This window comes from Zeugodacus cucurbitae, chromosome 6, assembly GCF_028554725.1.
Source record: "Zeugodacus cucurbitae isolate PBARC_wt_2022May chromosome 6, idZeuCucr1.2, whole genome shotgun sequence".
NCBI classification, from domain to species: domain Eukaryota; kingdom Metazoa; phylum Arthropoda; class Insecta; order Diptera; family Tephritidae; genus Zeugodacus; species Zeugodacus cucurbitae.
In genome coordinates, this window is record NC_071671.1 from 8,339,418 (window position 1) to 8,364,313 (window position 24,896).

Sequence of the window (24,896 nt, forward strand, 5' to 3'; positions counted from 1 at the left end):
GATTATTTCAAATCTCAGATCTTTCCTGCTTAAATATAAAAAAAAAAATATATATATGCATGTATGTAACTTTTGAGTAGTTTCAGGTATTCCTTATTTTGTACTTGGTAGAGGATGTAAGCATTTTATACACAATCTATATTACATAAATCGATAACAGTTAAAATATTTATATAAGCATGCTGCAATCCAGAACAAAAAAGAGTAAAAAGACACCAATTAATTTGTTATAAAAAGAAAATCAGCGAACAACTTACTCCGGCATGTAATCGGCTTGCGGTGTTTTCGGTTTCTCATTTTGAAATATTTTCTTCTCTTCGGATTTTTGACCATCTTCTTTGTTTATTTCATCAGATTTGCTCTGAAATGAACTGGCCATCAACATAATATTCTTTGCAATGCGCTGCTGATCGATTATACGTTGATCCTCATCGGAGCGCTTATCCTTATTCTCTGACATTCTGCCTTCCATTTCAGCAGGACGCTGTTTGCAAGAAAAAATATGAGTTTTTATATTGTATTTGTATAACAGTTTAAATTTCATTCTAACCTCGTGTATGGGTACATCGTGAGGATTTGTCCAAATCTCGGATCCTGCTGTGCCACTGCCCGAGTCGGCTGTTATTGCGGAACGTGCGGGTATGAGAGGTGAGCGCACGCAAACCCTTGAGAGGAGTGATAAGCCATAATTTGAAATTTGAAGGTAATTAATATTTCCAAATTTTTATTTTTTTTTAAATACAGTTACTTTATTTCTTATAAACTAAAAAACAGCTAAAAAAATACACACACACATACAGATTTATAAAACAACATCTGCACAAAAACACAAATAACAGACGGCAATGGTACATGTTTTTTTTTCTTTCCTTAGAAAGTATATATGATATGGTTATGTTAAAACATTTGTGCGTTTTCATCATTCTTTTAGGTAATTTATGCTCTACTGGCTGTTTGATATGTGTCCGACTCATTGCTCGACATCTCGAATCTCGATCTAAAACGAGAGGAGAAGAAGAACAATGAGCACGGCCATAGAAGAAAAATACGTCGACATGTACATATGTATATATGTATGTGTATTGTATATCAATGAGTGTTATTTAATATACTTAGACTCATATAAAATATGTTGTGCACTTACTTATTGACATCCTCAAGCTTTTTCAGCAATCGTTCATTCTCACGACATACGATTTCCTGGTCCCTGAGTATGGTTTCGCGCACTGTAAACAGGTGATTGTTTTCCTGACGTAAGGCCTCGTTCTCTTGCATATATAACTTGACTAGTTCAGCCAACTCGTTACCATCCAGCTCTGCCAGGCGTTCCAAATCGACCTTTGGTACTGGCATGCCACCGGTGGCAACACGCTCCAGATGCATTTCTAATAACTCGCCATTTTGTTGAGTTTCGTGCACTGTCTTGTGCGATTCATGATGCAAATTCAGTGCGGATTTGAGATGATCATTTTCAATTAATAAAGCGTTTATATCACGCTTTAGACTGAGTATAAGTGCCTCGCGTGGATCCATCATAATAACTGGTTTCGTACGTATACGTTTGGCTCTGGACGCATAACGTAAGGTGTTTAAAGTCTCGGCATGATTATATTGCGCGGGCGATACACAAGCGATCATCAGTGTGACACCGTTGCCAGCTAAACTGTCGGCTAGTAGTTTAGTCAGTTGGCTGTCTCGGTAGGGAATGTGACCGAATCGCTTTTTGCCATCGCTTAATGATGCAATGCAATAACCTGGAAGTGAAAGAAATCAGACTATGCCGCAAAGTTACAATTTATTCAGTTTACCTAAAACCATCAAACTTTTATTTATGTTGTTGGCTTCTTCCAGAGTTTTGCCTTCACTGAGCGTTTTCTTGGTAAGTTCACTGCCAGCCAAATCTACAAAATTGATTTTCCCATGCTTTGAAATAAACACGCCACCATCGGTTTGCTGCTCTGAAATAATATGCACAGTAAGCATGGTATGCGAACGAGACGAGTGATCATTCATAGCATGAGATCCAACAGCACGGTTTCTCATCCCTGAAACGAATAAACACAGGTAATTAATTAAAGTTATAGATGAACTTCGAATCATCGTCTCATACTTGGAGGATTAATTCATAATATGGTATGTATATACCATAAGATAACCGATGGGTCCCTTAACAAAAGCCAAGCATATTCTCACGAAACGCAACCCTGGTATATATAAATCTGCTTAAGGCCAAATCAAGCAATGAAGTCGATCAGATTTCGGCTAAAGTTTTGTCTTAGCTTGTCAGTTCAAGTGACAAACAGATGACATCAACGTCTCTCCACATCAGCCCTCAAGAACTTGTTTTCAGCTGAGGTTTGAAAATCTTAATATTAGGCATAGGCTAGGGGACCTGATTTAACAATTTTTTTTGGCACAGAAGTATATTATTAGAATAAAAAGATTCTCTCTGAGTTTCTATATAATATCTGAGAGATTTATCCATATTTTCAGTAAGTTATCAATAGGCATTGAGGTCAAATTGACAGATTTCAAAATTTTTTAAATAACCGAAGCCACACATTCAGTGAAGGAATTTAGTAAAGTTTAATTTCGATTTATATTGGTTTTTGGTTTATAACGGGTGATTTTTTTGAGGTTAGGATTTTCATGCATTAGTATTTGACAGATCACGTGGGATTTCAGACATGGTGTCAAAGAGAAAGATGCTCAGTATGCTTTGACATTTCATCATGAATAGACTTACTAACGAGCAACGCTTGCAAATCATTGAATTTTATTACCAAAATCAGTGTTCGCTTTTCCGCTTTTTTATCGACAAATTTTGTTCAGCGATGAGGCTCATTTCTGGTTGAATGGCTACGTAAATAAGCAAAATTGCCGCATTTGGGGTGAAGAGCAACCAGAAGCCGTTCAAGAACTGCCCATGCATCCCGAAAAATGCACTGTTTGGTGTGGTTTGTACGCTGGTGGAATCATTGGACCGTATTTTTTCAAAGATGCTGTTGGACGCAACGTTACGGTGAATGGCGATCGCTATCGTTCGATGCTAACAAACTTTTTGTTGCCAAAAATGGAAGAACTGAACTTGGTTGACATGTGGTTTCAACAAGATGGCGCTACATGCCACACAGCTCGCGATTCTATGGCCATTTTGAGGGAAAACTTCGGAGAACAATTCATCTCAAGAAATGGACCCGTAAGTTGGCCACCAAGATCATGCGATTTAACGCCTTTAGACTATTTTTTGTGGGGCTACGTCAAGTCCAAAGTCTACAGAAATAAGCCAGCAACTATTCCAGCTTTGGAAGACAACATTTCCGAAGAAATTCGGGCTATTCCGGCCGAAATGCTCGAAAAAGTTGCCCAAAATTGGACTTTCCGAATGGACCACCTAAGACGCAGCCGCGGTCAACATTTAAATGAAATTATCTTCAAAAAGTAAATGTCATGAACCAATCTAACGTTTCAAATAAAGAACCGATGAGATTTTGCAAATTTTATGCGTTTTTTTTTTTTAAAAAGTTATCAAGCTCTTAAAAAATCACCCTTTACTATATTGAAAAGTGGAATTGGATTAATTTAGAAGAATATTGATTACAAATGCAGTTTTCAGCGATTTTCATGAATGGTTCGATTATATAATAATTACTACAAATATTAAAGTATAAGTATATTTGTACATATGTATATACTTATGGCATTTGTATGCGTTGCCCTGGCCAATTATAACCGTTATAAATGCTGAGCGGCCTTTGTATAACAAAAATAAACAACAGACAAATTCTCTATGTATAATGTAAAAAAGTAATCAATAACCAAATTAAAAATGCAAATTGGCTCATTGAACGAAAACGAATTTAGCAATTATGTGTACATAAGGATATAAAGATATTTGTGTCTTTTAGAACCATAAAACCTTGTGTCCCAGTTCATTAAATATTGTTCAAAAATCAATAGAATGGTTTACGAAAAAAAGCTTAACTCAAGTAGTTAAAGAGATATACATTTTTTAGCGGAATGGGCCTATTCCATTTACTATTATTAACTACACATAAAATTAATGTTGGTTAGAATTTTGTGAGGTTAAGTGGTTGGTTTATTTGAAAATGAATTTTGTTGACCTTCAAAATCCACAGTGACATATATAAATTATGATATATTGGTGATACAAGATTTATTCTCCTTATATTAAATTATATGGGGTATGGTGTCAGCTAATCTGTGCACAAGAGCTCATTAGGCCTTACGTTCTAGACATAAAAACCAGACACGTTCCTTATATATAACTGATTTTTTTCTCCCGCATAATTCGTTCAATGTAGTTTTGGCATTAAAAAAAGCGCATCCCTAATAGAAAGTATGCATCCCATATTACAATCAGCAAACTAGATAACCATGGCCCTGTCAATTATTGCGGCATAGTGAATATTCACAGAAAATCCATATTTCTCGTAATAGTATGTGCAATGTGTTTAATGCAAAGAAGGCACGCTATTTCGAATTGTGCAAACTAATTAAACAAGTAAGGAGCACTATATTCGGGTGCAAACTTAAGGGGCTATACCATTGGACATTTTCAAAAAATTGTTTTTGTTTTTATTTTTTGCTTAAGTATAAACTAAAAAAAAATACTGTTAAAGCGGTAAGATCGTATCTTGAATAGTTTTTGAATGACAGCATTTCTCAAAATTGCTTACATCATAACTCAACGATACATTGACCGATCGACTTCAAATTTAAACTGAGTATTCTTGAATATATTTACTATACAATGACCACAATCTTTTTGATTGGTTGTAAATTGTCAATATAGCATTTAAAAAATAGAAACAAAAAACGATTTTCTTTTCAGAACTACGCCATTTTGTCAATTTTTGATATTTTCATTGTGTAGGAAATATATTTAACTTTAATAGCCTTTTTGAATTTTTTGTTTCAGCAACTCATTCGGCCGAAACCATGTCAGCAGTTAGGGAACTCTTTTTTGCACCTACGAACACAGCAATATTTTTCAATATTTTTGTAAAGACAAAATTTTAAAAAGTAGCTGAAAATATACCTTATTATGGGTAAAAAACTTCGAAACAATCAATCTAGTACTTTCTTTTAAAAAATTCACGAAAATCGCCTAATTTTTCATGAGTTACACTGGTATAGCCCCTTAAGATACCGTCGATACATTTATTTTATTAATTTTTTGTTTTAATTGATAACTGCTTTTTAGTATTTTCTTTTAAATCGGTAAAAACTTTTACCGGTTCAACCGGTTTATGAGTATCACTGAACCGTAAGATTTTTTGAATGGTGTCGGTTCGGTTTTCGCATTTTAAAATACAAATTTTTCGGTTCGGGGATCGGTTAAAGTCCGTAAAATAGGCGGTTCAGTTGGAAAACCGGTTTCTATTGTACCCGCAAGAATTTCTCCAACAAAGAAAGAAGCGTAACAGAGTTACGGCCTGTTTTAGAATAATATCGGTGATTAGATGTATCAAATATGTCCATACAATATGTAGAATTACATTTCACTTAAATCGCGGGGGTTATATACACCATATACCATTTTGTTCGAAAGACCTGCTTTAAATCTACAAATTTTACTTAATAATATATAATTAACAAACACCCTTGGTGTTATTATTTTACTTGCCTTCTTCCAGTACGGCCAACAGGTCATCTAACTCCTCACAGTCGACGGTGAAAAGGTTCTCTACAAAAAACCCTCTAGACTTTTTTGACCAGCGAACTGCTAGCGATTTTCTCGCTGATCCTGGATTTAATAAATCAATTACCTATAAAATAAAAACGTTACAAAACATAATTACATTTGCATTACTTAAGATTTAAGACGTACATCTAAGTAAATATTTGACTATACATATATAGCATTTACATATGTATATTGGTCTTATATACTCAACGATATATAATTTACACTAATTTACTCTTGATTCAAATACAATAAAGTGGTTCGTGTGAACAAAATAAATTGGATAGAGGAATAGCAATTGAATATATATACATATAAGACTCTTTATGTTTCCAAAGTGGTCGGTACTTGAACTAGAATTATTTAGTTTATTATGAATCAGCTAGAGTAGTCGTGGTCTATATTCTATACAGTGATTTGTAAGAACCCCATATCTATATACGGCCTTATGTTGAAAACTGAATTTCCTTCCTTTAGTTAAGCTTTCCCAGAACTATTTTCAACAATCAGTGTCACGCCATCAACATACATTCAACAGATCACGTGTCGTCACAATAACTGGTGTTCTTGTCATTATAAAAATGGAAAGGCAAGATACAGTATGAATTATTTAGAGAATATTAAACATGAGAGTATAATTGAAAAACTTCGTTTCTCTCCAATGTGTAAAAATATTCAGAGATACATCGTACATATATGGTACATGTGGTACATGGATAACCGGAAGGAGGTTTGGAGCGTTAGAAGTGCGCTAGGAAGGTTAAAAATAGGCTGGCAGAGCTAGAAAGAAGTACAATTGGAGTGCTAAAGGTGTGTTTGGACCCATTTCATAATTTCTTGCCACAGGATTGCATTATACTTTCTTAGACAAATGTTATCTAGGACATGACAGAGCTCACTGGGAATTTACGACCTTATGAAATGATATCGATAAATACTTTACGCAGCTGTTGTGTATATAAATAGTTTTGTGGGCGTGACTACGATCCGATTACATATATTTTCTTTTCAAAATAAATTAATTGCGAAAAGTAGGTTTTGAATTCTTTGACCGTACTGGATGTACTCTGGGTACTACTCCCCATTGTAAATTGCGACAGTTCATTCTGTTGGGTAGAAGTTAAATAATTATTGTTGCATAGAAGCTTTGGGACATGTGCTTGTGCATATATAACCAATAAATGCATTGAAGGGAGTACAATTTTGTGCAGTCACTGACCATAGGGTCATCCGTTATTTACATTGACAATTTGCGTGAGACACTGGTGATTTATTTACGGTAGCAAGGAGAGCAGTAAAACCGTTGTCCATTTGACTCATTTTGCATGGCATTTAAAATTCAGTGTTTACTTTGGCGGATACACGCCTTGTCACTTCGATATGCAATCTAATTGTGGTGGGGTGAAAGCCTTGGCATCGACAATATCTGTACATATATACATTCATAGGAGCACTACGAAAGCATATTCGGAAATTAAAAAGTGAAAACCCAAACGTTCATACTTGTGTACGTAGGAATGTTATGCGTTCTGCATTTTTAAAACCCAATTACTTCAACTTCTTACATACGTATACGTCCCCCAGATGTTTAATGTCCGTATCTTATAAACTATTAGAGCTATCCGAAAAAAAAAAATTGTGGAAACATAACACAACAGATTATCGGATTATAAAAAAATAGATTATATAAAATGGAGAATATACTTGTTTTACTTATGTATGACTCAATCTCCAGAAAAAATTTGATGTGGTCCAATATCAAGAAAAAAGTTTGCTGTATAGTGTAATACACCCATAGCCATGCCGATTACGTTCATTCGTTGTCTATCTTCATAAACTGGATTTCAAGATATCTGCGTTATCGGTTGCTTTTCTGTCGAATATGGGTCAATATGTAAGCTACCTTAGGGAATTAAGTGATAAGTATCACTTCAGAATTACGCTTTGTATTTTTGGACACACAGACTTTCCTACACATTTCGAAACATTTTACACGCCTTTAAGGAGGTCTTCTGGTCTAGGATTTTGAAAAAATCGATTTTTTTTTGGATTTGGATTGGAAGGATTTTTCAAAATTCGACTTATTTTTGAAGATACAGCCAATTTTGTGTCCTGGCGTCCGAGCCGGCCGAGCGGTCTCCTAAACATTAAACGCGTTTTTCTCGAAACTACTTTTTTGAGGTGGTTGACATGATATCTCAAGTTCTACTGAATCGATTCCTTTGAAATTTGGTATATATCTTCTTTATACAATGCTCTATGGTGTCTGCCTTGGATTTCCAAAAATTTTGATTTGAAGCATTTTTAAAATATTCGAAAAGGTCGAAAAAATTGGGTAAAAATTTTTTTTTTCAAGTCGACGCCATTTTGTTATTATTATTATTATTTTTTTTTAAATAGAATACACCCTTAATCTTTATAAATTTGAGGATTATCTAATTTTAGGGACCCGTAATTTTATTTTACTTGATTATTTTACATTATTGAAATATGATCAGAGACTTACTCGTTCATTGTAGATTTCAAGAAAAGATGCTTTCAATACATAATTTACGTCCTTTCGATTTTTTATCAATTGGAAGAGGTACAAAAACGACCGGAAGATGAGACCGTGTCGAGGATCGTTTGGATTTGGTTTGCCGTAAAACTATAATAAGAAGAAAGAAAAAAAGAAAGAAAACATAATAACAATATTAGCAATATTTACGTAATACTATAACTATAATATAATAATTTGACATAACGACATGGATATAGAAATAATAGGACATGCGGGTAACACTGTAACTTCAATGGACTACTGAAGCGAAATGTGTTTAGTAAGCTTTAGTAGTTTACGAGATATATAATATACAAAAAACCTGTTTGGGGGCGGAGCCACGTCCGCTTTTCGAAAAAAAAAATTGCATCCAAATATGTCCCTCTCTCCCACTTTATATGTATGTATGTTATTGGCGTTCAACCGTTTAGCCGGTTATAGCCGAATCGATGATAGTGCGCCACCTCTCTCTCTCCTTCGCAGTTCGGCGCCAGTTGGAGATCCCAAGTGTAACCAGGTCGCTCTCCACCTGGTCCCTCCAATGGAGTGGAGGCCTTCCCCTTCCTCGGCTTCCTCCGGCGGGTACTGCATCGAACACTTTCAGGGCTGGAGTGTTTTCGTTCATTCGGACAACATGACCTAGCCAGCGTAGCCGCTGTCTTTTTATTCACTGAACTATGTCAATGTCGTCGTATAACTCGTACAGCTCATCGTTCCATCGTCTGCGGTATTCGCCGTTGCCAATGTTCTGAGGACCATAAATCTTGCGCAAAATTTTCCTCTCGAAAACTCCTAGTGTCGTCTCATCTGATGTTGACATCGTCCAAGCTTCTGCACCATAAAGCAGGACGGGAATGATAAGCGACTTGTAGAGTTTGATTTTGGTTCGTCGAGAGAGGACTTTACTGTTCAGTCCAAAGTAGCACCTGTTGGCAAGAGTGATTCTGCGCTGGATTTCAATGCTGACATTGTTGGTGTTGTTGATACTGGTTCCCAGGTATATGCAATTATCTGCAACTTCGAAGTTATGACTGTCAACAGTGACGTGGGAGCCAAGACGCGAGTGCGCCGACTGTTTGCTTGATGACAAGAGATATTTCGTCTTGTCCTCATTCACCTCCAGACCCATTCGCTTCGCCTCCTTATGTATGTGATTGGCGTTGCAACCGTTTAGCCGGTTATAGCCGAATCGACGATAATGCGCCACCTGTCTCTCTCCTTCGCAGTTCGGCGCCAGTTGGAGATCCCAAGTGTAACCAGGTCGCTCTCCACCTGGTCCCTCCAACGGAGTGGAGGCCTTCCCCTTCCTCGGCTTCCTCCGGCGGGTACTGCATCGAACACTTTCAGGGCTGGAGTGTTTTCGTCCATTCGGACAACATGACCTAGCCAGCGTAGCCGCTGTCTTTTTATTCGCTGAACTATGTCAATGTCGTCGTATAACTCGTACAGCTCATCGTTCCATCGTCTGCGGTATTCGCCGTTGCCAATGTTCTGAGGACCATAAATCTTGCGCAAAATTTTCCTCTCGAAAACTCCTAGTGTCGTCTCATCTGATGTTGACATCGTCCAAGCTTCTGCACCGTAAAGCAGGACGGGAATGATAAGCGACTTGTAGAGCTTGATTTTGGTTCGTCGAGAGAGGACTTTACTGTTCAATTGCCTACTCAGTCCAAAGTAGCACCTGTTGGCAAGAGTAATTCTGCGCTGGATTTCGAGGCTGACATTGTTCGTGTTGTTGATGCTGGTTCCCAGGTATATGAAATTATCTGCAACTTCGAAGTTATGACTGTCAACAGTGACGTGGGAGCCAAGACGCGAGTGCGCCGACTGTTTGCTTGATGACAAGAGACATTTCGTCTTGTCCTCATTCACCTCCAGACCCATTCGCTTCGCCTCCTTATCCATGCGGGAAAAAGCAGAACAAACGGCGCGGTTGTTGCTTCCGATGATATCAATATCATCGGCGTACGCCAGGAGCTGTACACTCTTGTAGAAGATTGTACCTTCTCTATTTAGCTCTGCAGCTCGTATTATTTTTTCCAACATCAAGTTAAAGAAGTCGCACGATAGTGAGTCACCTTGTTTGAAACCTCGTTTGGTATCGAACGGCTCGGAGAGGTCCTTCCCAATCATGACAGAGCTTTATAGCTTTGTGGTAATTGTCTGATTTCGCCCATTTGAAATAGCAACCGTCCGGCAGTGTCAAGGTACATGTGTAACATGTTTTATCAAGATCTCTTAATTTTTACTCAAGTTGCGGGCAGAGAAACCGACAGATTCCTGACAGACAGACATCCGACTACTACTCGTCATCCTGATCATAGCCCTATAGCTAACTCGCTTCGTTGTATGACTTACAAACAACCGTTATGTGAACATGAATATTATCAGAGAGTAAATAAAAATATGATTGGAGGTCAAAGTCTCACGAACTGAGGCTTATACAGCATGTCAATGGAGAGGCTGCCAGACTCATCAAAACAGCTGGGCGGGTAGTAACATAATAAGAATTTTGCATATAAATTAAGAGCTTCCATATAATTACTTACTAGATCAGGTGGTCCAGTTAGCGTATGAGTTTTGCCCGAGCCGGTTTGACCATAACAAAATGCAGTACAGCTAAAACCTTCGATTGCCATTTCGATGATGCGTTTAATACCCGAATAATCCAAAATATCTTCCTGAGTCGCACCGGGTTCAAATACAACGTTATAGGTAAAAACATGTACATTTTCTTGATTTCGTGATCTTTTGTTGTTGCTTTCACTGCTCTCAATCTATGAATGTATTTAAACAAGTATATATACATATATAATATTGAGCTTAGGCACAATTAATCAATAAACATACATATTTGTTTTGATTCTTTGTTGTATAGAAGTACTAAAACTTACAATGATTTGTCCATTTCCAGGGAACTGTAGAATCATGCCGTATCTATCACGTTTTTCTTTCTCATTAAGCGGTCGCACTCTGACCACAACATTTATGTTGTCCTCCGGTGTTGAGGGTTCACTGCCAGTAGACTTTGAGGCCACAATTTCCAATGTATCCGCACTACCAATTCTGCAAAATCGCAATAAATCCATTAACATGTGTATGTATGTATATATGTGTTAATGTGTATGGGTAGTGAGAGTTTGACTTCGTTGTAAATAATTAAGCATTTGTTTAATTGTAGTAAGATTTTAGGCGCGAACTTGACTTATAACCTTGGACAAACAATATTTCCTTGAACTTGACGTTGAACATTGACGCCTGGTGCGTTGGCGCTATAAATACCTCCCACTATACATATGTATATATGTATGTATGTATGTATGAAAACATGTACGGCATGGACTACCTTTTCTATGTTGGGCTGGGTGAAGAACTATCGCAATTATTTGCTATTCAGCAAAAGGGTCCTCGGTGTAGTCGCATGTACATACATATATTAATTTAGAATATGTACTAGTACGTAGTAAATACGTATTAGTCAGTTGTATAAATTAGGCAAACTAAAGCTAGTGACACGCAAACACCCCCAATTCGGATTCGTTTATTACGTGATTGTGTGAATTTGTACGTTTTATGTTTGCACACTTACAACATACATACATTGTTAGTGACGAAAATATCATTTTATAAATGAGTTTTACTTTAATTATTTTTTTAAGATTGATGTTAAAATACTTGAATTGCTGTTTTTTGCTTTATTGCGTGCGTGTGAGTTTACACCTATGCAATACATTGTACATTTAAGTATGTATATTTTGACAACAAAATTCATTAATTTGTTAAATAAATGACTCGTAGTAAATATTGAATTTATCACGACTTAGGTAAGCACTTAGTAGTAATGAGTATTTAAGAATATATTTACCATACATTAGTGCGGTTCACCTCATTCTTACAATGTTGCCAAGTAAGACTGCGTTAAATTGGGATTTAATCTAACATTTCTACAAATTCAGTATAGGTTAATAATTTGTAAGCGTAAACCATTACTTCTGGCAAATAAAGGGTTCTTAAATAGGGATGCTACAAAAGCAGACCGATAGGGACAGCAAATGACGCCATATTTTTTCTACTCTTATGACATTTTTCTTTAGTAAGGTTTGCCATTTCGTCATGGAAAGATATGCGATCCAACAACGAGTCGAAACTATTAATATTTACTACCGAAATTCGGAGTCAATGGCCTCAACTTTAAGAGCGTAAACTTCCAATTTATGGTCGTCATAATCGTCCGGTCAGATCAACAATTGAGCGTCTAGTGGAAAAATTTTAATCTACAGGCACCGTTCAAAATTTTCCCGTGCCAGTGCAACAAAGAAGTGCCCGTAGTGTCGAGAATATTGCTGCCGATAGCGCATCAATTGAGGAAGCCCCAAATCAGTCTCTCACACGTCGTTCTCAAGTGTCTCTGTGACTTCGTTGTGTCGAATTTTGCGAAAAGATCTTGGCCTACATCCTTACAAGATCAAATTGAAGCAAGAACTGAAGCCGCTTGACCAACAGAATAGTCGTATAATTGAATTGGGTTGAGCAACAACTTGGAAATGTTCCGGATTTTCAGCGAAAAATCATCTTCAGCGATGTGGCTAATTTCTGGCTGAATGGCTTCGCCAATAAGCAAAATATGCGTTATTGGTCCGGCAGAAAACCGCACGTACTCCGTGAGTCACCATTGCATCCCGAAAAACTTACGATTTGGCGCGGTTTATGGGCCGGCGGCGTCATTGGGCCGTATTTCTTCCATGATGGTCAATACCGGCACGTTACTGTGAATGGGAATCGCTACCGCTCAATGATAACCGAATGTTTTTGGCCCGAAATGGATGATAAGGACTTGGACAATATGTGGTTCCTACAGACTATTTCCTTTATGGTCTTTGCCAACTATGAAGAAATTGTATTAAGGAAATTGTGAGACAATTAGTTTCTCCCAGCAAAAGAAAATAATCGACATTCTAATAACCCAACCGCAGAACCAAGGATGAAAATTAACTATTTTAAGATTGGTGAAGGTCTATACTCGTGAACTTGTTTCCACACAATTGTATTAAGATCATTTACAAATTGACGGATATTTTCGACATAAAGTTAATTAGAATAATGCAAATCATTATAATTAATATAGTGTGGATGGGGGAATTTATGGATTTCATTCATTTTCGCCACCAAACCATCCTACTTACTTCAGTCATATACACTGAGATCTTCATATCTCGAAATCTTGAAGTCTTGCCCAATTTCGACTATTTCTAGGTGAGAGAAGCATTCGTCTGTCGGATCGTTTTGATATTATATATAATATTTAACTCTATGTCTACCTCAATACCAAATATAATTGTAACATTCACATTTTTATTGAAATTAGATTTACTCTTAAATTACCATTTAATTAAACAAATTGAGCAACAGAAATAAATAGTTTATTTAATTGTTTAAATGGAATATTTTTCTTCACCATTAATTTTAATATTTAAAAATAATTTGAAAATTAATATTTAATATTTTAATTTTAATATTAAAAAATAATTTGAAAATTAATATTTAATATATTATATAATTTATTATCATTAAATGGAGTATTGTAAAGTTTTTCTATTAATATGTCCTAGGTGTGTAAATATTACCATTTGTTAGTAGCAATTATTTGATGACCAAAACACGTTAGTAGAGGTGTTAAGAAAACAAATCATTCTTAGTATTTATAAATGTGGTTCATTAACCTTAGCTTTACTCAGCTATTATTTATTTATCATTTGTTTAACCAACAAACTAACGCCTTTATTTTGTTTATATAAATATACGTATAAATTCATATATGTTCTGTGAAAAATCGAGCTAGTTACAAGCTAGTGAGCAACCAACTGTATAGAAGTTAAGGAGTTAGGTGGGTTTCAGCGGTTTTTAGCAAGGGTATTTTTACAATGTTTTTTTTATCTACAGTTATATATTTCACTTAAACACATTAGCATATCAAAGATACATATTTAAACAATATTTTCTGAAGTTTTTATTTATAAATTCCGTTGGCACCTTATCTCTCATGACGGGTCAAAAAAAGGTGTTGCGGTGGACATCATAACTCATTATTTATTTATCCAAAACCAATAAACAAAAGATATTTCGATTGCACATAGATAAATCTAGTTAATGAATGCAAGAAAAAATAAAATTGAAATTTGAATTTTTGAGATAATTTTAATGAAAAAACTCACTTTGTAGTCAAATTTACGCCATAAATTGGATCATATAAAATATTATATAGTCGTACCTCGACATACGAGTTCAATTCGTTCCGCAACCATGCTCGTATCTTGAATTACTCGTATCTCGAAGCAAATTTACCCATACAAAACAATTGAACTACCATTAATCCGTGCCAACCTCCAAAATGTCACCCCAGTTATTTTTGTTACGTGGTTTTGAATAATACGTATTTATAAATATCAAATATTTATTACACAAAAACAAAAAAGAGTATGTAAAGAATTAAATTAGATATCCTCATTGGTCTTTGCCTTTTTCGCTAAAGTTTTCTCGCTTTCACCTGTAGGCCGTTTAGAAAAAAACATATCCAAGGAGGTTTGTTTCTTCCTCCATCTCAGATTGTTCCGGAAATGAGTTAGGTAAGTGTCATTAAAAAGGTCAGATGCACGACCTGTTGCAACTTTTTCTGGATGTTTTTTTCCACGAACTGTGAAAGTCTATCCCACATTCCTAAGATCTCCTTTATCTCACTTGTAGAAATAACCTCCTCCTCTGACCGAACCAAACTCGTATTTCGAATTTCGCTCGTAACTTGCTCGTCGGCTCGTATCTCGAAAAACTCGTATATTCGTATGTTGGGGCACTCGTATATCGAGGTACTTCGTTCAGTAACTAGATATTGTTATTCCAAAGATGTGTGCAAAATTTGAACAAAATGGTTTAATAACTTTTCGAAAAATCGTGTCCGCCGACTTGAAAAATTAAGGTTTGAGATGAACGCTTTCAACATTGTATATTCATACTGACGTGGTCTGATGGGGAAGCTTCCAAAGGGTATATCTCTTAGAATTAATGTTTATATGTTCTCCTTGATAACTGGGTTGGAAAATTAGATTTTGCAAATTTGCAAAAGTATTCATAGAACACATGGAATATATTTTAATAATACTGTGGAACTTCTCTAACTCGAATCACCATAATCCACTAAAAAACTTCGAGTTAGAGAGACTTCGATTTATAGAAATTTTTATTAAAGCATAAATTGTTCAAAAAGCTGTAAAAATAAGAGTTCGAATTATGGAGAACTTCGAATTAAGGTAGTTTGAGTTACGGAAGGTAATTTGTATGAAATTTGACTACTATTGTCAATTCTAAAGTTCGAGTTATGGAGATCTTCGAGTTATAGAAGTTCGAGTTATGGAAGTTCCACTGTTTATCGTATCTAACTAGAGAACATTTTTTCTTATTTTAACATTTTCCCATCTCATTAAAATTACTGTTATAAACAACCGTTTGATGAAAAACTGTTACCCACTATGAAATAGATATATCGCGAGTATGTACTGGTATATCACACTCAATAATCAACATAAAAATTATTATTATCATATAATTATATTTGTATTAAACGGACACCAATTTATTTGTCCTAAGTATGAAACGTTTAAATAAAAGAGTTACACAATTTCATGTTAATTGAGCTCATTACTTTGTATACTTTGTCGTAAAAATACAATCTGATAGCTTCTAATTATTGCAATGCCAGAACTTTTTTATATTCATTCAATATATTATGCAAGAGCATTCAATTGGCTTATATACTTGTAAATAACTAATTAAATGGTGAATTTAACATTAAAGTATTATTAATAATATATTCAGGTGATAGCCGATTTGGATATACCGTCAAATTCGATTTTAGTTTAATACTTCCGAATTGAAAATATATTATGCAATAAGGTTTAACCTATAACCTATACAAGAAACAAGTGTATAATATTCACAATAGAATTTTGTAAAAAAGCTGGATGGAAATGAAAAAAAATTCTGCTGATACCAAAAAGTGGTATTGTCCAGTATTAGCGATCAAAATAGGCTGTTATGGTGTAAGATATTAAAGCCCAAATTTATTGTGGACTCTAATATCAAAAGTATTCTTCAAAATTGTTTGGGTATACGAAAGCACTGTATAAAGTGTGTTTCAAATCAATGGTATAATTATTTGAATTGGTCTAGGCGTTCTGTCACTATTGATGTCTTCAGACGTCAAGGAAAGTAACGCTGGAAAGAAAATTATCCTTGATAAGAAGCAAACGCCGAGATTGAGTTTTACGTTGAAACGAAAATCTATTCGCACAGTAATAGTTCGAAAAGTTTGAAAAGCTATTACCGGTGTATCGCCGTCGTTAAAAATATGTTCGATATTTCGACGATAAGGCTAAGAGCCCATCTGCTATCTAAGGATGCGAAAATAATGTTTTACTGGAACGTTATTAAAGGACAATTACTCAATTGAATTTCGATTATATTAGGACTACAACTTTGCTTCCCCCGTTTGTTTTATAAATTTAAGTTTTTTATACCCTGAACAGGGTATATTAAGTTTGTCACGAAGTTTGTAACACCTAGAAGGAATCGTCGGAGGCCCTATAAAGTATATATATAAATGATCAGTACGTTGAACTGAGTCGATTCAGAAATGTCCGTCTCTCTGTCCGTCCGTCTGTCTGTCTGTCTGTATATATACGAACTAGTCCTTCAGTTTTTAAGATATCGTTTTGAAATTTTGCAGATGTTTTTTTCTCTTCAAGAAGCTGCTCATTTGTCGGAACTGCCGATATCGCACCACTATATCACATAGCTGCCATACAAACTGAACCATCGGAATCAAGGGCTTGTATGGAAAACTTCCGCATTTTACTACATATCTTTACGAAATTTGGTGTGAGTTATTGTTCATAGAAATAATTTAATCTCCGAAAATATTTTTCAGATCGGTTCACTATAGCATATAGCTGCCATACAAACTGAACGATCGGAATCAAGGGCTTGTATGGAAAACTTCCGCATTTTACTACATATCTTTACGAAATTTGGTGTGAGTTATTGTTCATAGAAATAATTTAATCTCCGAAAAAATTTTTCAGATCGGTTCCCTATAGCATATAGCTGCCATACAAATTGAACGATCGGAATCAATGGCTTGTATGGAAAATTTTTGCATTTGACGTGGTATCTTCACGAAATTTGACATGGATAACTGTTTAAGGTATTAATATAATCTCCGAAGAAATTGTTCAGATGGGTTAACTATATAACCTTAATGTTTCTATCAAACAACCCGGCTAAAAAGAATTAGTAAAATGTTTTCCTTTTTTTACTTACTTTTTCTTACGTCTTTAGATTTGCTTAAACACATAGTTACTAAAAGCAATGCACCTGAGAAGCGTATATTAGCTTCGATACAGCCGAAGTTAACGTTTTTTCTTGTTTTTGTATAAAAACGGTTACAAATGACGATTAGCCTCAGGCGCACTTTTCTTGTAATTAAAAAAGAAAAGCAAAATTTCCCGCAATTGTCGGGAATTCGGCTCAAAAAGTTACATTTTCAGTTGAGAATAAGTTTGGGATGCAAACAGATCTCTACAAATATTCCAGTTAGTTTGAAAAAAAATTACTATGACGTTCTCTGACCAATTTCACTTCAGAGTAGTATTAGTAATTTGAATATCTACGTACACATATTTATCTTTGTAGATGTGAATATACCCCTATTTTCTTGGTGATTGGTTAATTTCCAGTTTGGTCATGAGTAGTTGAATTAAGTGTAATAAAAACACTAACCATCCACACCATAATCAATTTCATATAATTTCCTCCTTACATGCACATACGTTAGGGAACATACATACATATATTTATATTTATGTACATTCATGCATATAGAGATTTGTAAACACAAACTAACACGCGTTAGCCAAAAGCTAATAGAAACCAGCGCAAGTTGGTTAAGGGAGTTGCTGTTGGGGTGGAAGCACAGAGTAAAGTGTCAGACGTTGTGCTTTGACAAGAAGAACCAATGAGCGCGAACACAGATAAGACTAATATTGTTGACGTTATTAGTTGTATGTAGTTTTCACCCTTAGCCTATAATTTTTTGGAACGCCATCGATTTTATAATTAAAGAAAGTAACTCCTCAGCGCACAGAAAAATGACTGATGGTCTTTTGTGGCAATGCCATGCAAATGAACTCAATTCAAAGTGACTTTGGAATTTGAAATGTAAATGATTTTTTTAGCATGCCCACATATGTATATGCGTAGGTTTTGAGAAAATTAACCCAAATTAGTTAAATATATTTTCATTAAGAACCATACATTTGTATGCATAGATTTTGATTTCCTTACATTTAAGCGATTAGACATACTTATATGCTGCCGTAGTCAATTACTTGAAAAACATGTTTAGTCTTCAAAGACACAAGTAAATTTAAGTAACATTTGCTTTAGAGGTATTCTCAATCCATGGCTGGGTATATAAGTACTTCAAAAAACCCCACTTGAAAGTGAAAATCATAAATTTACAAATTTCATAATTCAATTCGTCGGTAAGTAATCAAAAAATCTTAATATAATTAACCCGAAAATCGATTCGAATGTCCGGTTTGTAACCGTTCGTATGAATATTAACCGATCAATACTATCCGAATAGTCGTCCAACTACGATTATTCGAATAGTTGCTCTGCTGCGAGTATTTGACTAAATGAAAATTGTTTGAGATTCAAGCAGCCTTTGATCCTATCCGTTTAATTCGGTTAGTCGAATACCAAGAGCTCTAGTATGTATATATGTACGTATTCAACAATTTCCATTCTTTTTAACGAGCTTTTAGTTGGATATTTTAGAAAATTATCATGCTTTCACTAATTCCAAACATCTAATACATACAAAGTATATTTGCCAACTTCACCCCGTAGAACCTTATAACTCAGGATTTGATGGAACCAAAAGTTTCGTAGCAAAAATCTAAAAGGCTTTGTTCTATTTACAGGCAATATTAATCAGGTTGTTTTAAAGACCATTTTGTACTAAACAAATTTTGTAAAAATCGATCAAATAAGAGAGTTCTCCCAGAATGTTTCGATCCCAGATTTTCGATTGTGGAATTCAGTGTTGACTTATTGTTACTTGTGGGACATTGTCAATTTTTATTTTTGTATATCTTTAAAAATAGTATAATTATATCAAAATCGGAGTAGAATAATTGTCTTCAGACGCTCTAGAATATTAATGTTTAACCCTTTAAGATGTTAGGGGTAGTAAGGATTTTCAAAAAATCAATTTTTGTTTTTTTACATTTTCGTTAAGTGTAATATCTTAAAACAAGAAAAAACGTTAACTTCGGCTGTACCGAAGCTAATATACCCTTCACAGGTGTATTTCTTTTAGTAACTATGTGTTTAAGCAAATCTAAAGACGTAAGAAAAAGTATGTAAAAAAAAGAAAACATTTTACTAATTCTTTTTAGCCGGGTTGTTTGCTAGAAACATTAAGGTTATATAGTTAACCGATCTGAACAATTTCTTCGGAAATTATATTATTACCTTAAGCAGTAATCCATGTCAAAATTCGTGAAGATACTACGTCAAATGCGAAAATTTTCCATACAAGCCCTTGATTCCAATCTTTCAGTTTGTATGGCAGCTATATGCTATAGTGAACCGATCTGAACAATTTTTTCGGAGATTAAATTATTTCTATGAACAATAACTCACACCAAATTTCGTGAAGATACCACGTCAAATGCGAAAATTTTCCATACAAGCCATTGATTCCGATCGTTCAGTTTGTATGGCAGCTATATGCTATAGTGAACCGATCTGAACAATTTTTTCGGAGATTAAATTATTTCTATGAACAATAACTCACACCAAATTTCGTGAAGATATGTAGTAAAATGCGGAAGTTTTCCATACAAGCCCTTGATTCCGATCGTTCAGTTTGTATGGCTATATGCTATAGTGAACCGATCTGAACAATTTTTTCGGAGATTAAATTATTTCTATGAACAATAGCTCACACCAAATTTCGTGAAGATATGTGGTAAAATGCGGAAGTTTTCCATATAAGCCCTTGATTCCGATCGTTCAGTTTGTATGGCAGCTATATGATATAGTGGTCCGATATCGGCAGTTCCGAGAAATGAGCAGCTTCTTAAAGAGAAAATAACATCTGCAAAATTTCAAAACGATATCTTAAAAACTGAAGGACTAGTTCGTATATATACAGACAGACAGACGGACATGGCTAAATCGACTCAGTTCAACATACTGATCATTTATATATATACTTTATAGGGCCTCCGACGCTTCCTTACAAACTTCTTGACAAACTTAATATACCCTGTTCAGGGTATAAATATACTCTGAAAATTTGAAGTTGATCCGATAATCACTTTTCGAGTTATTCGGCAAATAAAAAAGAGCGCTCGGGCACTCCAAACCGCTAGTGCGAAACATTAAATGCGTTTTTCTCAAACCTGTATTTTTTGAACTGATTACAACTGTAACTCGAAAATCGCTCAGTAGATTTTAATGAAATTTCTACAGCTTTTAGAATACATAATAATCCTGAGCCTGATCTGATACTGAAGTTTATTTTTTTTTTTCAAAAATTTCGTTTTTTTAAGATAAAAAACTGTTGAATTTTTTTTCCAAAAATCTACAAAAAAAACATAAAAGATTCGATCAGACCCAGGATTATCTATTTATAAAAGTAATTGATTTGAGACGAATCTCTAAGCACTTATGATTGTCACCGCAAGGACCTTTTTTTTAACTGGGTCAACACCAACAGCTATAACTTTGGAAATTATAAACTATTTTTCTTCAAATTTTCGTGACTACAAGTCAAAACATTGTGTAATAATGCCATATTATTACTTTTGTAAAATAGCATGATTGAATAACAAAAAAAAATACTGAAAATTCCCATTTGTCTTGTCTCTGAACTCAGCCCCCTTTTACATGCTTGGTTGACAAGTAATATCGCCATTAAATGTTAATATTTTGCTACATGTACCACCTATCCATATTTATTGTCTTAATAAGTAATTACATTCTTTGTGTTTAAACGTGACGTAGTCGATTTTCATATTGATTACAGTGGGAACCAGCAGATTATTATGAAATTATTTATTCTGACGACACAATTTTAACGCATGTTAAGTGATGAAATGTGTCAATAGCTGTTGCATTTAGAATTTCCTTTGGACTCATTAATTTCAATAAAATATTAAATATACATATGAAGTGTACTCACTCGTTCTCTCTGGAACGCAAAAAGACCGGAGTGTTCCTCGAACCCACACTACCCGAACTATTGGAGGACTTTTGCGGAGTCACTCGTTGCATACCATGTGTGAGGCTTCGAGAACGTGGCATACTGCCTGGTGTACTGCGCGTCTGTTTGGGCGTGACGCTTTTGCCCACATGCCGTGTACGCGAATTGGGCGGACGACTTCTACGACCACTAGGTCCGGAAGCGCTACCGGCGGCGCTTTCATTGCTGCTGCCTCCACTGCTATTCAAATGGGGCACACTGGATGCCCGTGTCACCATGTTTCTTCGAGTTTTCAAAGTATTGTTAGTTTGTTAATCAAAGTTATAAATATTTAGATTAGCCGCATTTAATGCATATAAAACATATATATTTAATCGATTTCTATGGCATTTTCAAATACTTTCACTTTCCACTGTCTCAATACGATGGTGAAATCAGGCGCCATAATTCCGTTTCACTACATTTACACTAATTCACTTCCGTTTAAAAATTATATATCATATACTATTTTCGTTTGCAATCTGAGGCAAACTTTTAAATTTTTGCACCTTATTAACACCAGAATCACTGAAATTTATATGTGGTAAATCAACAGCGGGGTGGTAAAGCTCCCCTGTATGTACATATGTATTAATACTATTATAACTGTTTAACTATGAGACTGGACTGAGTGTGGCTCATTTGTACTACAAACTAGCGGTCATTTGTCAACCGTCGATGTTTGTGCTTCGCAATCTCAATACCAACTGGACGCGGTGCGTGGCACTACCACTTTTTATTTGAAATGTGTTCGTTAAAATCGCCGATTAACTGTACATACGTCTATGACGGTCACCCGCGCCAATGAGTGCCTTTCGTTTAATGCGTGATACTGGGAGATTTATGGTAATTTCAATACGCGACCATTTCGACCGTTGTAATGACATAGTGGTCATAGCTTGACCGTTAGCTACATTTTCTCCGAAGAGAAAAGTGCAAATGAGAGCATACACTTAGTGTCTGTGCTACAAATTCAGCAACGTTATATTCAAGGTTATTCCCTGTTGTGTTCAGAGTTAAGCCAAAATTGCACTAAAAATTCCAAAAAGTCGATAATATGAAATGATAAAAAAAAAATTTAAATAAATTAATATAAACTAGAAATTTTAAGAAATATGTTGAAAGAACTCCTTAAAACGGCTTAACCGATTTTGATGAAACTTCAAGGAAATTTCAGGATATGTTCAGAGAAGAAATGACATAAGCAAAAAACAACGGAAAATACAAATGTTTTTTGTATCACTTTGCAGATTGTATCTGCGTTCATATTGGGTCACATATTTTAAGAATTGTCTGAGCACTTTTTGTCTATAGGTCAATGCATAAATATGTTCACATCTCTAATCTAAGCTTTGAGCAGCAAACAGAAGATGGACCCATCTAAAATTTTAAGAGTGATCTCAAACTGTTAACTCTGAACTCTGGCTCCTTGCATAGGTCCGCAATAAAATTTTTCTATAATTCACGAATTTTTGATAGCGCTTCAGTTGGTTTGGGTTCCTCAATAGACTCAAGTTCATATTCAAGCGTACTTAGGCCTCTCGCGCTTACTGCTGCCTTGTGTGTTCTACTCTATCGCTTGTCCGTAGATCTCTTCCGTTTGCTTCAGCAAAGTATGCCCAATCCAACTCTAGTTACGCCTGCAAGTTTCCTCGATTATTGGCTTCTATGCTCACAGAAGATCGTCCAAAGTTATGGATTTTGGATTGTGTTTGACCCTGAAATTTTCCTTAAAGAAAGGCATGAAAAAGAGTTGACGTTCTTGATAACTGCAGTTCTGCTACGCGCATTAAATTTCATTGCTTTGGTCTTTGAAACATCCAGTTTCGGACTAGATTTGTTTGAGGTCATTGATTTTGCTCTACATGTCAGATTCCTTTGAACATATAAAACATATGTCGTCTGCGTAGTCAAGATCCTCCAGGTGACCAGTAAGATTCCATCTAACACCGCGGTTGTTTCGGTCGATGGCTTTGAACATGACGTCCTCAAGAACGATGAGGAACAAAATGAACGATGAGACAACCCCGTCGAACTCCGGATATGGTATTCAAGGTGGATGACATGTGGCCAATAAAGATGTTATTTTGATCTACAGAGGAGCGGTTAGATCTGAAGTCAGCTTGCTGTTTGCCTATTGCATTATTCAATTTTCCATTAATAAGGTTCAGCAGAATACTTGTTAACACTTTCGGCATTCGACACTTAGCGCATTGGCTGAAATCTTCTAGCCAGTTGCTGGTAATTGTTTCGCTTTTCCAAATTTTTGGCAAAAGTGGAAAAAGCATTTGAATGACAGTGTGTTATATATTCAAGGTAGGAAGATGTCCATGAAATGTTTATTAAAGCGCTGAAGTTGATCTTCCGTAGATGACAGTTGGTTCGCGTTTTTATCTTGGATTGGACAAAGCTCAAAGTCAAAAGTGTTAAATACTTTTCAGATTTTTGGCTTTTTCTGGACTCTGCCTTAGAAGTCATGTCTTCGTACCCGCAGCGCTTGTCTTGTTTTATGATTGTTGGACTTGTTTAATTAAGTCGTTGTCTCTCACTCTTCTGCAACCTCGTTTCGGTTTGATTCCGTGCACATTTCGCTTCTTTCCTTTTCTCAATTATGGGCCATGTTTCTTTGTGTATCAATTTTTTAAGCGAGGTGGGCGTATGCCGAGGACTCTCTACGCGACGTCAAAGATTAGGGATTTTTGTATTTTGACATTGTGTTTTCACATACTCCGAATTGGATTGGGAACTTTCTGAAAAGTGCTAAATTTCTGTCCATAGCTGTGTGAATGTGTTCGTAATTTTCTATCAATTCTTCATACGAATATGATCATACGGTTTCCAGTCCCAACATTCTGAATATAAAGATCTCCGTGCCATCAGATAATTTTATATCCCACATATCTGTGTGGTGCTTGGAAATATACGGTTCTGAATGTTGTAGCAATATATTCAGTTTTTATTTTTGTTATAAGTAAAAGACATGTATTCTCCGATTTTCTAAGTTATCCTCCAAAATCGAAATGTCTGCCTTCGAAATTCGAAAAAAAGTTTTGTTAAACAAATTGTTATAACTTACAGGATATAGTTACTAAAAAAAAAAACAAAAAATTAAAGTTTTTTTGTGAATTTATTCACCCGAACCCAAACAAGAGAGAATAATTTCTATTTTCTCGAACGAAACCTCGAACACAAAATTTTAATACGAACACTGCCACCAACGAAGAACATTTTGTAGAAATGACCAAACTCGATTGTGGATGGACTGCTTAAAATGTCTCGGT

The 24,896-nt window shown here is 35.3% G+C and overlaps 1 protein-coding gene across 2 annotated transcripts; it reads right to left on the bottom strand.

Annotated features, from left to right (window-relative positions):
- Positions 1-45: 45 nt before the first annotated feature.
- On the bottom strand, positions 46-23,238 carry LOC105210360 (kinesin-like protein KIF12). 2 transcript variants are annotated; one of them, XM_011181257.3, is made up of 10 exons: positions 21,556-23,236; positions 11,144-11,315; positions 10,799-11,026; positions 8,217-8,357; positions 5,651-5,792; positions 1,809-2,045; positions 1,145-1,754; positions 551-665; positions 258-484; positions 46-182 (listed from the first exon to the last, which is right to left on the bottom strand). In XM_011181257.3, exons 1-10 carry the CDS (start codon positions 21,852-21,854, stop codon positions 170-172), a joined length of 2,184 nt encoding a protein of 727 aa, XP_011179559.2. In that variant the 5' UTR covers positions 21,855-23,236; the 3' UTR covers positions 46-169. The 2 variants fall into 2 exon arrangements, with proteins under 2 accessions (XP_011179559.2, XP_028894938.2); XM_029039105.2 differs by lacking the exons at positions 46-182; positions 258-484; positions 551-665 and adding an exon at positions 736-997 and having other exon boundaries at positions 21,556-23,238.
- Between the last annotated feature and the right edge of the window lie 1,658 nt (positions 23,239-24,896).